The 16544-nt window shown below is 38.6% G+C and overlaps 1 protein-coding gene across 2 annotated transcripts in view; it reads left to right on the top strand.

Annotated features, from left to right (window-relative positions):
* The window catches only part of STXBP3 (syntaxin binding protein 3), a 48947-nt gene that overhangs the window by 22611 nt on the left and 9792 nt on the right, over window positions 1-16544 (top strand). For both annotated transcript variants that reach the window (XM_039484511.1, XM_039484512.1), the window contains exons 6-13: window positions 4295-4395; window positions 6609-6763; window positions 9197-9287; window positions 10688-10812; window positions 12345-12449; window positions 13160-13217; window positions 13474-13539; window positions 15607-15687. In XM_039484511.1, the coding sequence (XP_039340445.1) occupies window positions 4295-4395; window positions 6609-6763; window positions 9197-9287; window positions 10688-10812; window positions 12345-12449; window positions 13160-13217; window positions 13474-13539; window positions 15607-15687 (782 nt within the window). The remainder of the gene's footprint in view (window positions 1-4294; window positions 4396-6608; window positions 6764-9196; window positions 9288-10687; window positions 10813-12344; window positions 12450-13159; window positions 13218-13473; window positions 13540-15606; window positions 15688-16544) is intronic.

Raw genomic sequence — 16544 nt, 5'->3', positions numbered from 1 at the left:
GTACTCCCTCAATCTGTGCATGTGTGGAACTAAGGCTGCACCCTCCCCCATTATCAGTCAGCACAGCTGACAGTGTGTGGAGAGGGAAATAAGCTGTGCTAGGAAAAGGACACCCATACTCTGTGTGTCCCTAAACCTCTGACTGCCAGAAGCTGGGACTAGATGACAGGGATGGATCACTCGCTAATTGCCCTGTTCTGTTCGTTCCCTCTGAAGCATGTGGCAGACCCAGTATGGCCATTCTTATGTCCTTATATTCTAGTTTAACTTACTGCCCCCACGGGAAGCAGACACTGAATTTTGGCTGCATTAGTTTGGTCCCTGGTCTACTCCTTGGGGCTGTGCAGCTACACGCTTCCCCTTACTCAGGCCAGATTATAAGATGCCTGTCTATATCTTAAACAAACAAATAAAAAACGCAAATCCACTACTAGATGACCCCCGCCCCCCAACTACATTCTGCTGTTTGACTTATGATTTGTGGTGTGTCTGTTCTGTCTTGTGTGTGTTTTTATTATGCTGTTGTGGTAGAGCAGGGATGGGCAACCTGCGGCATGCGAGCCGATTTTTAACGACATGCTGCTACCTGCTGGGGTCCCGGCCCCGCTCAGCCCCAGCGGGGTCAAGAGGCAGAAGCTTGGTCCTGCTGGCAGCCAAGCTCTCCCCCCTGCCCCCCGCTTCTTCCCCCAGCGTGCTGCCTTCCTGCACTGCCGCCTCCTCTCCTTCCCTGTGCCAATCAGCTGATCGCCCTGGGGAGGGGGAGGGGGAGTGGAGCTGCAGCGCGCTTGCTGCTCCGGGGAGGAGGCAGAGAAGAGGTGGGGACGGACGGGGCCCTGAGGAAAGGGGTGGAATCAGGCATATCCCCTCCAGCCCCCTGCTGTGAGCCACTCATGGCGCGCGCGCGCACACGCGCGCACACACCTCTGCCCTGACCTCTACAACCCCAGCCCTGACTTCTGCACACCCGCACATACATACCCAGCCATCCCACACCCTGACTCCTGCACACCCTCACACAGCTCCAGCCCCCATTCTGACTCCTGCACACCCCATGCCCTGACTCTTGCGCACACACACCCCCTGCGTCCCCACCCCCATTCTGAGCACCAAACGGGAGCTTCTGCGCACACACACCCCACATTCCCACCTGCACGCCTGGTCTGGGGTCCTGCAGGCCCCCTCTCAGCCCACTGCCGAACTAGGTGAACGGAACCCCAGTCCAGCAGTGGGCTGAGTGGGCTGGCGGCTTCAGATCAGCATTTTAATTTAATTTTAAATTGAGCTTCTTAAACATTTTGAAAACCTTGTTTACGTACAACAATAGTTTAGTTATATAATACCGACTTATAGAGAGACCTTCTAAAAAATGTTAAAATGTATTACCAGCACACGAAACCTTAAGTTAAAGTGAATAAGTGAAGACTCGGCACACCACTTCTGAAAGGTTGCCGACCCCTGTGGTAGAGCTTAAAACACCTTAAAATGAAAAAACGGGAACAGTACAGAAACTTTCCTCTGAAATACCTATTACAGTAGATTTCCACTGTAGCCTTGTGTTTTCCAGCATATTATTGGGTGAAATGTTCCCCAGAGGGCATTCCATACTCGTCGTATGTGTGCTTCGTGGTAGCCCCAGAATTCCAAGGTCTGCTCCTTTCTGACTGTAGTTGACAGAGTTCCTTGGGACCAGCCAGCATTTTGTAGTGAAGGTTCCAACTTTATAGCAGCACTCTTTAGCTTCAGTATATATTTCCCCAGTGTCCTTTACTGATTTTTTTTTTTTCCTTTTTCATTCCTTGTCAGTCTGTTGCCCAAAGCATATCTTTGGCTTGCTTTATGGGCAAACTGCTCTATCTCAGAACAGTTGCCAAACCAGCAGCAACAATTATTGGGGCTTCATTCCCTGCTCCTTTCAGTGCTACTTCATGCTAGTCATCTGCATTCTTGACATATTTGAGGCTTTGGCCCTAGCTTCTTGGTATAATATCTAGATATGCCAACAAACAGCAGGGCCTTTTTAAGTACGTTTGGAGTACTTAATAGCCCCTCTTGTTACAGAAGTTCTTCATTGACGCACCATGTTCTTAGTAGTCTTTAAGGTTCCATCCCTTCAGTTCACTTTCTGGGGATTTACCAAGATTTGGCTCTGTTCAGTGGTTAGCACATGGTTCATCAGTGCACTGTGGTGCTATGCTGTTCCCTTAGTTGCCACTTCACTTGCAAGAAAGAGGCAGGTAGATGTAGCAGCTGCTTCAGAAGATGCTCAGTGCAACATGGTGGATGTGCCTATGTACTGTTCTCAGATATCCCCCTGAGCCATCAGGTCTTACCAGTGCCTCAAACCCATTCTGATCTTGAATAAGACTTGTAGTTGGCTCACCCAGAAAACCTCAAAGGCTTTAGTAAAAGTGAAGAACAGAATTTAGCTCCTGTACTGGGCTTTAGGATTTTGCTTCGATGCTCACTTCAGCACAGGTCCAATCAGAGGCCTTACAGCACAGCTTCTTCACTTGCATTAGTTTGTCAAGTTTATGGAAGAAAACTTCTGCCTCTTCGCTTAGTCTCTCCTCCAGGAGAAATTCACATCTGAACACCACCTCTGGTAGAGCTTGGACACAGACAGACATCTGGTTTGATGATATGTTTAGTGACACAGTCAATGAGAGCAGCTGCCTCTGGAACCTGTACTTGCAGGTGTAAATGTTTATCAGTCTTCCTATGGAAGTTTATCAAACTTGAGGGCCTGTTGAATGATGAAAGGAATCTCTGTGGGGAGAAAAGGGAAGTGAATCTGACAGACCTAACAGCCAATGCTATCCTTAGTTTCATTAGGTCTGTTGTACAGTCCTCCTTCTCTTACTCCATCAAGGGAACCAGGGAGAAGGAAGAGCTGATACAACTAAGACTGGGTTCAGGCATTTACTGATGAGCATTAAAAGTCAATGAGTTCTAATCTCCCTTTTCAAATGTAGCAAGAACCTCTTATTTATTTATTTATTTATTTATTTATTTATTTATTTATTTATTTATTTTGAGAAGGTTCTGGGTGTCTAGTGAACCTAGACCAGGCATTCATATGGGAAGACATTTATTTATTGGTGACTTTGGTTATCCTTTGGTGCTACAAAACTGGCTTCCCTGACAATCCACATTTCATCCATATAGAGCTGCTTTGTAGTTGAGCTATTTTTTTAAACGGAAGATCTTTACAAGTCACCGCCGCCAGGAAACTGAACAACCTTCAAGGCCTGGCGGTCTCTTGTCTGTAGGCTTTTAATTAAAATAGGCTCTAGAGCCCTTAAAATCCACTTGGGTTTTTGTGTCATACAACACTCCTACAATAGGTTCTGATGTTTCAAGAGAACCATGTCTGAATAGCTGTCTGATTGTATATCTCCCTGTTAGAGGTTTACAGACCTGCAATTTAAAGGTTTGTCCATTTATTTCATTTGAGGAAAAACCCATTTTGGCTCTCTCAATCTACATCTGTTCAAGGAATTTGCTAAGCATCCATATGGTCTTATCTGTATATATTTACCAATCATTGCTTAAATTCAGCTTCTAGACAAGAATCCAAGTTTAACCTCTGTTACAGAATATATTTCTAAAATAGGTGCAACCAAACTCTTGTATCTGCTTTATATTTTGTTTGGGGATGTGTATTGCCCATTTTGGGGGTGTAGGAGATGGCTCTTAATCTCCTTTTTGTAATATTTAGGAGGTACCTTGCTACTCATATGAAAGGGGAGAGAAAACATACATAAAACCCTTCCGTTGTATTTCACTATTCAGGACGTGGTACATTACTTTTTCTTCTCATTGTTTGTTCCAGTATCTCTTAAATTTGTTAGAAATCTTTCTCAGGCTTCAGTGTCCAAAAGCTGGAATCCACTGGAAAGAAAAGTACCTGTAACTCTTCTCTGAAGAGATCTGAAACCCAGTGGATTAACACCGCTTATCTTTCCCTTTGGGAGGGTTCTATAATATTTGTATCCATTAATAGTGATTGACTCTTGTTTCAGCCTCTCTTTTGAAAGGACCTGATGATGGAATTCTGTAAGCCATGGGCATGTTTCTGGTTTCTAAAAGTTCAGAATTTTCTAGTTGGGAGAGTTCCTGTCTGATCACATGCTGGAACCACAGACTAATATGGTAATTCTCTGAAACAAATCTGACTTTTAAAGAACAAGATTTATAAATAAATGAGGTTTTTATGCTGCAAATTTTAAATGTGAATGAATTTAATTGAAAGAAATTATAAAATGGCTTCATAACCTTTAATCTCTTTTCCCAGTTTGCCCTGACAGTCTCTTTAATAAAATGAAGTCCTCCTGCTCAAGGGCTATAAGAAGGTGCAAAGAAATAAATGTTTCCTTCTTTCCATATGAATCTCAGGTAAACTTTAGTCTTTATATTAGCATAACTCCAGAAATTATACTGCATTTTATAGTTCTAAGTGTTGATTTATCCACTATAAAGTCCTAGAAATGTAGCTGGCTTTTATTTTAAATATATTTTTCAGACATTGTGACAAATGGTACACAAAGCTTACCACCATTTTGGCTTATTTCCAATGTATTTGTAGGTGAAAACAAATTGCTATTGCTATCAAAGATTTATTTTCAACTGTCTTCATTGCATGACTGGGTTCAGTTGACATGCAAAGCTTTTGTCATTCAGTGCAGCAAATGAGTTCTGGCTTGTTTTTAAGCAATGTCAAACTGCACTACTCACTATTTTGCAATAGTGTTACCCTGACATGTAACTAGATAGGATTAGTTAGGACCCCAGAATCAACTACTCCTTGAGAGATGGGAATTCAGCAAGATTCTGAAAGCAAAGATGACATGATATATTTAAGAATAGTAATATGAAGACACGGTGAGGATAATCACCAACTAGAGTGAAAACCACCAATGAAAGAGGCTGAAAACTGTCTAATAGCAGATTTGTCACTCATGCACTTCATATCAAAGAGAAACAAGATGAAATATTACATCAATACTGGCCAAGATAGGGAAGCCCACAAGGCCAAGAACCCTTGTTCCACTGTCTACTGTTGTAGAAATGTCTGATTGTTGTTCTTCTCACATTACTTTTCCCTGTTTTCTGTGTATCTTCCCTTTCTCTGTTATGTGCCACACTGCTAGGGTCACAAACTCTTGTACCCCAACTGTTGCAGGAGAGGCTCTTGCCTCCTATTGTTTTCTGTTAAGGGAGCTTCCTAACTGAAGGACTCCTTTTTTTTTTTTTTTTCCCCTCTCCTCACTACTTTTTATTGGGTGAGTTATGGGGTTGTATGTTGACTTACACAAAGGGCTTTTATCACAAGTGTTTGTCAGAAGGTTGTTTTTATTAAACTGCTTTTACCAAAAAAAAGTTTGTTTTGATGAAACATCTGCACCCAAAGTCAACTGAGAGCTGTGAAAGTGTTTGTGTATTGTGGGATTTCACTATCCTGGTCCTCCAGAGGCCCTCTATCTGAAACTGAGAAATTGATGATTGGTTTTATAATGGAAAAAGTAAGCAGAATCCATACTCCTTTTCCTTTTTAGCTTTTTTATGCCTTGGGATCAGGGAACCCTTGAGGTCTTTGTGAATCATAACCATGCAATAAAGGGCATTTTTGCTTGCTTGGCTGGTAGATAAGAATCTCCTGATGACAAGTATCAGAGGGGTAGCTATGTTTGTCTGTGTCCACAAAAACAGTAGGGAGTCCGGTGGAACCTTAGACTAGCAAATTTACTTGAGCATAAGTTCTTTTGTGGGTAAAAAAAACCCACTTCTTCAGATGCATCTTCTCCTGATGACATTCTTCTAAGCCCAGTTTGCATGGTGATAGAACTGGGTAGAGTCAGACTTCCTCCTAGGACAGGTTTGAATGGCCATGTTCTGCAAGAAGGAAATAAGCATTTTGCGCCTTTGTCTGCAGAGGGAATTCCTATTTGGAATTTGGCTACATAGCTACAGAGGTAATTTTAAGTTGTCAAGAGAGCCTGTTGATACAAGGATTGTGTGAATCTCTGGCAGCAACTTGCTTAATTGAGGAGCAGCCAGAAGAGTGGTTTTTAAGGGTCAGAAACAAGTACAATCTTTTGCTGAAGTTCTACAAGTATATGTATATATTTCCTCTCTCCCCTTCCCCACCTCAACTATAACTTCTTAAATGTATGTCAAATTGTGGGCCTAAGGAGGCTTAACTGTGTCCCTTTATAATAACTTTGGCATTGCATTGTATTGCTCCATGCCAGATATTGGATGGTATTTACTTCTGACTGCCTCAGGTTCCTCCACCTGTACAGGTAGTGAACAGGTTGAAAAGTAGAATAATGTCTGTAAGGGAGAAGAGAAAATGGAGAGTAATAGAGGAAAGGAGAGTATGAACAAGAATCAAAGATGAGCTCAAGAGGACAGCGAAAAAGAGAGATGATTGAGGAAAAAATAAAATGGTGTCATTAGGCAATATTAGCTTAAATATGTATTTCCTTGTGCATGGCTTTTTTGTTACAAAATAAGGTCCCCACCCCTGTGACTGTTCTTACACCAGATGTTTGCATTTCTAAAGAAATGTACAATGCTAAGCTCTTTTGTGTCTATGCTTTACTTAGGTATTTACTCTCGATGTCCCAGATGCATTCTTCTGCTGTTACAGTCCAACTGTGGAAAAGGCAAATGGTAAAGATGCTATCATGGAAGCAATGGCTGAACAAATTGTTACATTATGTGCAACTTTAGAGGAAAACCCAGGAGTAAGATATAAAAGGTAGGGCAGAAAATAGTGTTAAATATATGTTGGGTTTTCAGTGTTATGACTTCCTACTTGCAGTGCTGTTTAGAAACAGCAATGTTCTGTCTTCTGATATGCTTTTAATGAAGACATAATATTTTATCCTTAACTATACTTTAAGTTGATGTGAGTCCATGTATAGAGTAAGTGTGGTGCAGACTGTTTTTGCTTATCTTGAGCATTTGACAACTCTTCTTTTTGTGTATAGTCAGTCTTGGTGCTTTTGTTGCTGGTCACTTGCACTTACTGTCTCATTTGCTAGTGTGACATCATTTTGATGTACTACTATTTTGGGGGGGAGAGGGAGAGAAGGGAGGTTCTGCATGCATCCTGTTCCCCAGGTTCTGCATGCATCCTGTTCCCCAGGTTCTGCATGCATCCTGTTCCCCAGGTTCTGCATGAGTGTTTTACCAGTAACCTAGCAACAGAACTTCTGTTACTAAATTTGAGCCTAGGAGAATGTCTCCTTTTTCTGGGATCCCTGCATGGATTTGAGAAGCAACAGGCACCAGAGGAGAGGGGAAACAGCTGTGTGTGTGGGGGGGGGGAGGCGGGGCTAAGGAGCAATCAGAACAGAGTCGAGAGTCCCCTCCCCTTTCTGAACCGTTCCAGAGAACCAGAAGCAATTGATCCTTGGGGTTCCAAGAAAGTTCCCAACTTCCATTCTCCCAGAGCCCTTTGTGGGTCATGGGGAAGGATTTAGACAACTGCTGTTGGGGTGGGAAATAAATGTGCTCAGACCTGCCCCTCTGTTTCAAGCTGCCCAGTCTCTTTAGCTGGAAAGATGATTAAAAAAATAAGCAGAAGCAGAAAAAAAATCTTCTAAAAATTAAAATTTGAAAGTTTAAAGATAAAATACTTTTAAAGTGTACTATACAGAAACTCAATTAAAAAAAAATAATAATTCAAGTTGTCCCTTTAGTTTTCATTCTTTTCATTGTGCCCAGTGTGGTGTAGTGAGTAGATATTCTGAGCTCTGGCATTGGATTTTTGAGCTTTTTATGGATCTCTGTCTCACTGGTAATTTAAAATCTATTTTGGTTGTTTTTAATATTAGTTGTTCTGCTCAGAGATAATTACAGTACAAGCCCAGACCAGTTGGAATGGTGCCATTTATTTAAATAGTGTTTAATTTTCTGGTAAAATTGTTAAGCAAAAACTGCCTGCCTGCCTATTAGCTGCTTAGACCTGAAGAAGAGCTCTGTGTAAGCTTGAAAGCAGAAGTTGGTCCAATAAAAGATATTACCTCACCTACCTTCTCTTTAGTAGCTACTTACTTCCTGGCTCCAGAAAGTCTGACTTTTTATATGTTTGAACACATGCTTAAAGTTATACATGTGTTTTGTATTTTGAATAAAGATGCTCTTCTGAATCGGGGCCTAAATGCGTTTAAAACTTCTCAAGCATCTTTTCTTTGATATTTTCTGATCAAAGGCATAATAGAAATGCAGATTATTAAATTTCTCTGCCACTTCAGCATACAGTCTCAAAAGTTATCATTTCCTATAATATACTAAGAACAAAGTACTAAATAAGTTTTGTGTTTAAATAGTAAATTAAAAGTAGAAAAAGTTTCCAGGTTGTTTTTTTGTGTGTGTGTGATGGGCATGTAACTTTTTTTACACAAATTTTCAACAAGCAGCATTCTTTTACAGTTAAATGCATAAAGGATTTTGACAGGTAAATGATAAAACTAAAGGGTGTTTATAGCATCTAAACTAAAAATTACTATAAATCTGAATATTATATGGTGTAACACATTGTTGTTTGTGATTAGCTTTGCAACTAGAATTATGGAGAGAAACACTGAAATTTTTCACTCAAGTATTTCTGCAACCAGAATTGAATAACCATCCCATTATTATTCTTTCACTCTTCTTATTGACTATTGTACATGTAGGTAAGACTTGCTATCCATTATATTAGCTATACATTTTGGTCTTGCTTGTATTTCTTTAAAAAATACCCGTGTACACTTTGTTTTGAGTACAAGATAACAATTTAGGGCTTGATCATACAGAGATGTGGGCTTGATAGGAAAATAAGAATGAAATTTTTCACATGCTTACAGGGCTTTGGAGCTGTGCTCTGACTCTGTTCCAGCTCCAGGCAAAAACCTGCAGCTCTACTGCTCCGGAGCTGCTCCCAGGCTCTGCTCCAAAGCCTTGCATGCTTAAGTGTGTTTAGGAGTAAGCTCTTAAGCTGTTTTATGTCATAGTTGAGGGAAAGTACTGTAAATTTGCATTATGACAAAAAATGTTTGAAATGTTGTAAAATTAAGTAGGAGTTCTGAAACTACAGGTGTTTGAAGATAAGTAGGTGCATAATAGAACACTGACACTAAAAGGTCTTATAACAGAAATTTAGTAAACAACAATATTTGAGACATTTTCTTTTTTTTCCCTGCAGCAAGCCATTGGATAATGCCAGCAAACTTGCAGAGCTAGTTGAAAATAAGCTTGAAAACTACTATAAAATTGATGAGAAAACCCAAATAAAGGTAGAGTGAAAGCTACATCCCATGTTTGCTTTATTTTTGTAAACAAAGGAAATTGTTAAAGGGTGTTAGACAGAATGCTGTGGGGTTTTTTTTTGTTTTTTTTGTTTTTTTAAGATTTGGTTACTAAATAAGGAAAACAAATTGTCCCTTCAGTTGCTTTTTGTGTAATTTAAAAACAGGTTGGAAGAGTGGAAGATAACTTCTGCAGTAAGTTTCTTATCCAAAGAAAACAAAATTGATGCTCTATGTTCATGTAATAACACGCCCACCTGGAGGAGGGTTGCCAGACTACTAAATGGGTGGTGCAAATCAGAGGGAAAATGCATGATTTTGACTCCATCCTACTTTTTAGGGCACTGGGCAAAGCAGCGGATTATTTCAGGGGTACAATTTTCCCACTTCAGGATTAATGGAAATCCTATTGCTGTGGGAGAACAGGGCTCTTAGAAATATGCCTACCATCCTTCATTTCTCCCATAGTAGCCCCTAATAGTTTGTCATAGGTCATGTGTAGAAGTGGTTGCATGCTTAGGCAGTAGCCCACTGACCCAAGCATCTGATTCCGTGGCATTCAGCTCATCCACAAGAATAAATGTAACTGAGTTCCCTGAGTCCTCCTCCCAGCCCAAGCATTAGGTACTTTTCTAGTGTTTGGTGAAATGAGATGGGCAGAACCACCAAGAGACTGGGAGCACAAACAGGAGCAAACAAGAAGATAAGAGAAAATCAAAAAGAAGAAAAAGATCTACTGGGGGAAGGCAGAGCCTCTGATAAAAGGGTTGGGAACCAGTCATGCATTCTGGGACTTCTGGTGCTATTCTGAATGCTCAGTCAGTTTGGTCCTGTGTCTTGCTGACCTTCTGACTTGATCAAAGTGCTGAAGTTTTGTGATGCTGATCTTCTAGTGACTCCTAAAGAACTTAGTTTTGAATCCACAACCATATCAGCTGGTTATCACATTTAAAACTGTAAGTTCTCTTGGTTTAGGATTCAGACAATATCCACGTTTTTGTGTGTCAAGCCTAAGACATGCTTGTTTTCTGTTTTGTCCAGTTCAACAGGGATTTTTGCTGTTGAGGTGAAAAGTGAAAGGATTGTAGTGTGCCTGAAAACACAATACATAAATATCCTGTATGAATGCATATTGTCTTTAAACAGAGAGCTTCCTCTGCTTCATGGCTGAGTAGTAGCTGGGCCAGTTTGGTACAGTTAAGTTGTCATTAGCTATAACAGGTTTTGAATTAAAAAAAATCTTGCTCTTGATCAGAGAATAAACCGTCTTGGCACTCTATAGGATTTTCCAAGAAGGCTCAGAATGTGATTTGGTTGCTTCAAATAGATTTGTAGCTTTGTACAGTATGTCTTAAAAGTGTGGTTTTTTTCTATCCTGATGTTTTTAGGGTAAAACCCACTCCCAGCTGTTAATAATTGATCGTGGCTTTGACCCTGTGTCCACTGTACTCCATGAACTTACCTTCCAAGCAATGGCATATGATCTGCTACCAATTGAAAATGATACATACAAGCAAGTATAACTCTTTGCATCTAAATACTTCATTCTGACTTGAGTTTAGGAACTGTCTTTGGTATCTGCTTTATTTGTACAGTTATTAAAGGTGAACTGCAAAGGGAATTATTTGCTATTTTACTACTTTATGCTGTATAAATATGGCTACAGTTTATTTAAAAACTTTTTTTCTTCTGTCCTCTTTGCCAGAGATTTTTGATTGGTTACATTGTCTTGAAGCTTCTGAGTGGGCCTTCAAAGATACAGCCCTAGTAGTAAGACTGATTTGGTGGGGGAAGGGTGTCACAGAGGTATGGATAACTATCGCAGGAGGGGAAAATGTCCATAGCAGCAACAATTTTTGGCTTATCCTATGATCAGAAAAATTAAGACATCTAGCTGATGTAGCTATATTTACTACCCTAATCTGAAACCTTAATTGGTGACTAGTAGAGCTGAATGTTTTTATATTTATTGAAGTTGAGATCCAGGTATGAGCTCTGCAACGTGGATCTAATTTAGTTCCACCTTATAGGATATAAGTCTCCTAAATCTTGAATCTGCTTCCAAATTTGTTTGTCACAAACAAGTCATCATACTTCTGCCATGCTATCAGGCAACCTCTGTGGGATGCATTTCAGATATCTGAGAATCTGCTAAAGAACTATATATCAAATGGAAATTTACAAGAGTTTCAGAAATAATGTGAACATTTATTTGTATTTGTATTCTTATGAGTCTGAAACTTATTGATTAGATTTTTATCCAGTAGGTTGAGCCACTATTTGATTTTTATTTAATTGTTTGCGTTTTTCTCTTCTTTCTACTGCCTTTTGGTTTAACCACTATTTGAGTGTTTCTGCAACTATATCCAAATATAAATGAAAGTATTGTGTCGTAAGATATCTAATATGGATCATATTCCTTCTGTTCACAGAAAACTGCTTAGTAATTGAAGTCTGTGATGCTAAGCATGTTAGCTGTAGATTTATGTGGCGTAATTAGTCCACAAAAGTCTATTCTGTAGCTGTACATGGAGTTTGTAGACACAAGTCCTTCTGCACCTCAAGATGTGTATAGACATCTAATGCTATCTATATCTTGTCATCTCCAATGTGTTTGACTTTGCACACAACTTCAATTCAAAAGGAGAAAATCAAAAACCTAGAGGAAATTAAAGTGCATGTAAATCTGTTTTTGTTTTTTAAACCAACAACCTACAGAATATTCAAGGGATAAACCAGGATGGATTTCCAGCTTTAACTGAGATTACTGCATAAGAAAATTATTCTAAAACTCATGTAACTTTGCCTTAATTATTAAGAACTTCGGATCAGCCTTAACTTTTCCTGAACATTATGCATAAAATATGCTTAAAATAGTACATATTGTTTCAGAACCACATTTCTTTTAAAAAAAGAAATAATATTTTTGCATTACCTGCCAATGTTAAGAATAGTTACTTAACTTTTATTCTACATGTTCAGTTGCTTTTATGTAAAGCATACATTGGAAATATCTAATTTCACAACCTGATTTCCTGTCTGTAGATATAAAACAGATGGATCCAGTGGAAAGGAAAGAGAGGCAATTCTGGAGGAAGAAGATGAGCTCTGGGTGAAAATTCGGCACAAGCATATTGCAGATGTGTTAGAGTATGTGAATATGTTCTTGATGTTTATGATACTTTATACATTTCAGGGATATTATTTAATTAGAAAATACTACAGTAATAGAATTGACAAAGGTATAAAGACATTGAATAATTATAGAAAGATTTGTAAGGGGAAAAGATTACCTGCTTTGGCTAGCTATTAAGAGAGAATAGTCAGTATTTACAGACCTCTCAGTGCTGCACACATTAAATTCTGTGTCCAAAAACTGATAACAAAATGTATGTAAATCATATACCAATATTTATTGAAATCCTTTAGAAATTAAAATTATTTGTATATCTTTCAAATATGATGATGACTTCACAATCTTCATCTAAATTTTGAGGAGGAAATTTAGAATTCAAGAAGCACTTAGCTTTGCCGTGAATGGAGAAAAGAGATTTCATTCCCATCCAAAATGAGTATTTTTGCAGGATGGAATACCAAAATGTTTGCCTTAACTTGATGGTATTCCTACTGAGAATATTTAGCTTTAGTCTTCTACCTAGAAATGTATGGAAACACATATCTTACCTTTTTTAAAAAAAAACCAACCCTCATTTTTCACTAATAACCAGTTATGGTTTCCAATTATCATAAATCTCTTGCATTTACTACTTTATCATACTGTTAACTTAATTTAATTTATAAATAATAAATTACTTGTTTCAGATTGTAAAGCATTCCTTTACTTTCTCTTAATCTGACAGGGAAATTCCAAAACTTTTGAAAGAAGTTTCATCAAAGAGAAAAGCAACAGAAGGAAAAGTAAGAAATAGTTACTTATTACTGAGTTATTGTTAAATATTTTTTTCTAATGTTAATTGCCTGCCCGGTGTATTTTTCAACAAGGTCAGTTTAAAGTTCTGTTTGGTTATTGGTTCTTAACCTGCCAGAGAAATTGATACGAGTTTCTCAGCTGTGGAGTTGGGAAATCCCAGCCTCCAGCAGTAAGGGAAATAAATAAAATTGTATTTGTTGAATGAGAAACATCAGTTCATTTTAAACTGTCCTGTTTTCACAGTTATCACTAAGTAATCTGGCCCAGCTAATGAAAAAGATGCCCCACTTCCGTAAACAGATTACCAAGGTAAGCAGCATCCTATGCTTTGCTTGTCAACTGTTCTCACCAATTAGTATCTCTGGTTTTAACGGCTATATTTTTATCATTTTAATTCAAGAACCTTAGGGTGGAAAAAATCTGGTGGTGGTGGGTTTTTTTTTTATACTGAGCTTTTGTCATGCATGGTTTTATGTTAGGTGCTTCATATTTTTGTCCTCAATGAATACATTTTTTGAGGAGTAAGTCCACTTCCAAGTGTGATGGCTTTTTTTTGTCAATATGAAATGTTTAAGCCTTCTGTTGGATGCATTCATACTCTTTAAGTAAACTAATGTACTTGGATTATGATTGCAGATACCTGTCTGAACAGCTAATGCTTTGCAGTATTGCTTTTACTTTCTCTTTATATAGCAATGATGAATGGAAGAAATGTTTCAAATTAATAGGATCAACACACAGTTAGTATATTGTCAAACTTAACTTTACACAATGGTATTTTATTTTCTTAGTAAAGATTCTAAAGTTAAGTAGTGTAAGATGCATCAATTAAAACTGAAATGAAACACCTATCTGCAAAAATACACATCTAAAGGAAACTACTGAAGCATAATCATGTTCTCACTTGACCTGTAACCATAAGTTAACAGATGTGGCTAATCGTAAACCCACTGCAGAATCTTCATGCATTATAGAAATGAAAAACAGACTTAAAAAGATGCACTGCTGTTGCACACATTTCCCCTTAAGATGTTCTGGACTCCTGAGTGAGATCAGGTTCCAGCCAGTTGCATATCATGACTTTATCACTTAAGATGGTTGAGGGAAAGAGGTCTCCTATAGATTAATAATAGTACCTGGAAGTCTAATAAACCATCTTTCTTTGTGAATGGCACTCTCCTGGTGCACTCTTCTTCCCCCCCCCCCCCCCCCCCGCCCAAGGAATAGAATAGTGACATTGCAGATAGACTAGCAGATGATAAACTTGAAATTCTCAATTTGAATTACATAATCAAACACCTAAAAGACTCCTCGGTTGTGGTTTTAAAGTGTCATCTTCATTTGTCAAAAAACAGCAACATCCCAGGGTCAAAACTTACATTTGATACATTTTATTAAATCTAATATTTAGAAAGTCCTATTTTGTATCTTAGTTATTAGTGAGAAGACAAATGGGCTAGAATTTGAGATAATCCAGATGAATTTAGTCCTGTCATGATCTCACAGCATTGAAATACTCAAACTATTGGGAAAGATTGGTTTTGGTAAAGGCATATTTCAAAATTCATAATCATAAAGCGGCTTTATACAAAAAAGCCTAATGGAGTGGCATCAGCTTGTAATCAGTCACATTGTGCTTTTCTGGAAGGATGTAAGGGATTAGTCAAGTAGGGTGAGGCAGTCACCAGAAGCTAGCAAAATAGAGAATCATAAGCTAATTCCCATATCCTAAGCGAAGGTCATAAATCAACACTTCCCTATTTTAGGCCACAAGGTTCTTCACTTATTATAGCCCGTTTGAGATTTTTTTGAGAAATGAGTAAAAGGGGAGGGGGCCTTGATTCCAATAATTTCATTGTAGATTTTGTAACTACAATTTGATTGTCTACATTAATTTAGACAGTCTCTTCCTCCTTGCACTTTAATCAGACTGATGGCTGTTACGGAGATATGTGAACACCAGGCTTCCTAAATTTCAATGTCCTTGGGACTGATCTCCACCTTGTCACGACACAGCAATTTCTGCTTGGTGTTTTAGTGCCAAAACAGGTCATCTAAACTGTATTTGGCTATAGCTACCAATCATACAGATTACTACCTTCCTTAACCTGCAGCTGTCATAGTTATAGTCTTAACAAAACAAACAAACAAAAAACACACACGGAAAAGTTTCTGCCTTTGAAAACCTGGAATTTGATCCTTACTGAAAAAGCCATCACTTTTTCTAAGTAAAACACATAAGCATGAGGTGGCTACAAAATTAAGCTCAGATAGTCAAAAGATGACTGTGTAACTAATAAAAATGAACTAAATTGTAATCCCGCTATGACTGAACTATGTGAAAAGAAGTAAGTTACAATGTTTGTTCTCTTACAGCAAGTAGTCCATCTTAACATAGCAGAAGATTGCATGAGTAAGTTTAAATCCAGTATAGAAAAGCTGTGCAAAACTGAACAGGTATGTGAAAGTTGTTAGTGTAAATAAAATCTAATATTTGCAGTCTATGCAGAAATAGTCATTTTCATAACACTAATTTTGTAGCTAGTATCTGCCTTTTTTCATGGTTGGTTTTTTTTTTTAATTGTCTACTCTGAGTAATCTTACTGTAAGACTTCATCCCCGAGGTTTCTATCCTGTCAATATTTAAGTCTCTGTTAAAAGACCTACCTTTTGCCTATGGGTAATCTAGTTGATCTTTTTATTTAAAAAAATTAAAAAATCCCAACTTGTTTTTCCCTTTCCCTAATTTGTTGTCCAGTTATGTCTCTCCTTGGATTGTGAGCTCCTCAGAGCCGGTACTCTCCCTTTCTGAATGTATAGAAAGGAGCTTGTATACTCTGGGCACTACCATAAACAAACAAGCTAATACTGTTAACCTGAAGTATGAAGTACAAAATCATATTTAAAATGTTTAAGCTTATTCTTTAATATTATGAATATAAAGACTTACAATAGCAAAAAATAATAATGGTGTAAGAAGCAACTTTTATTATAGTGGTCTTTGGTCTGGAACATGGTAATACAAGGGTAAACAAAATCTGACCAAACTTTTACAATAGTTACAATGTAAAAGCTCTTCAGTTTTGAAAATGTTCATATTCAGGCTGTTAGTTTCATCTGTACAGAAAGGGCCCTTACTGACAACTGCAGGGCCGGCTCTAGACCCGTGCGCACTTGGGGCGGCATGCCGACGGGAGGGCGGCAGGTGGCTCCGGTGGACCTCCCGCAGGCACGGCTGCGGAGGGTCCGGTTGTCCGGCGGCCCCGGTGGACCTGCTGCAGGCATGACTGCAGAGGGTCCGCTGGTCCCGCGGC

The sequence above is a fragment of the Mauremys reevesii genome, linkage group 8 (genome assembly GCF_016161935.1).
Source record: "Mauremys reevesii isolate NIE-2019 linkage group 8, ASM1616193v1, whole genome shotgun sequence".
Taxonomy (NCBI): Eukaryota; Metazoa; Chordata; order Testudines; family Geoemydidae; genus Mauremys; species Mauremys reevesii.
This window is presented reverse-complemented; position numbering and strand designations above follow the sequence as displayed.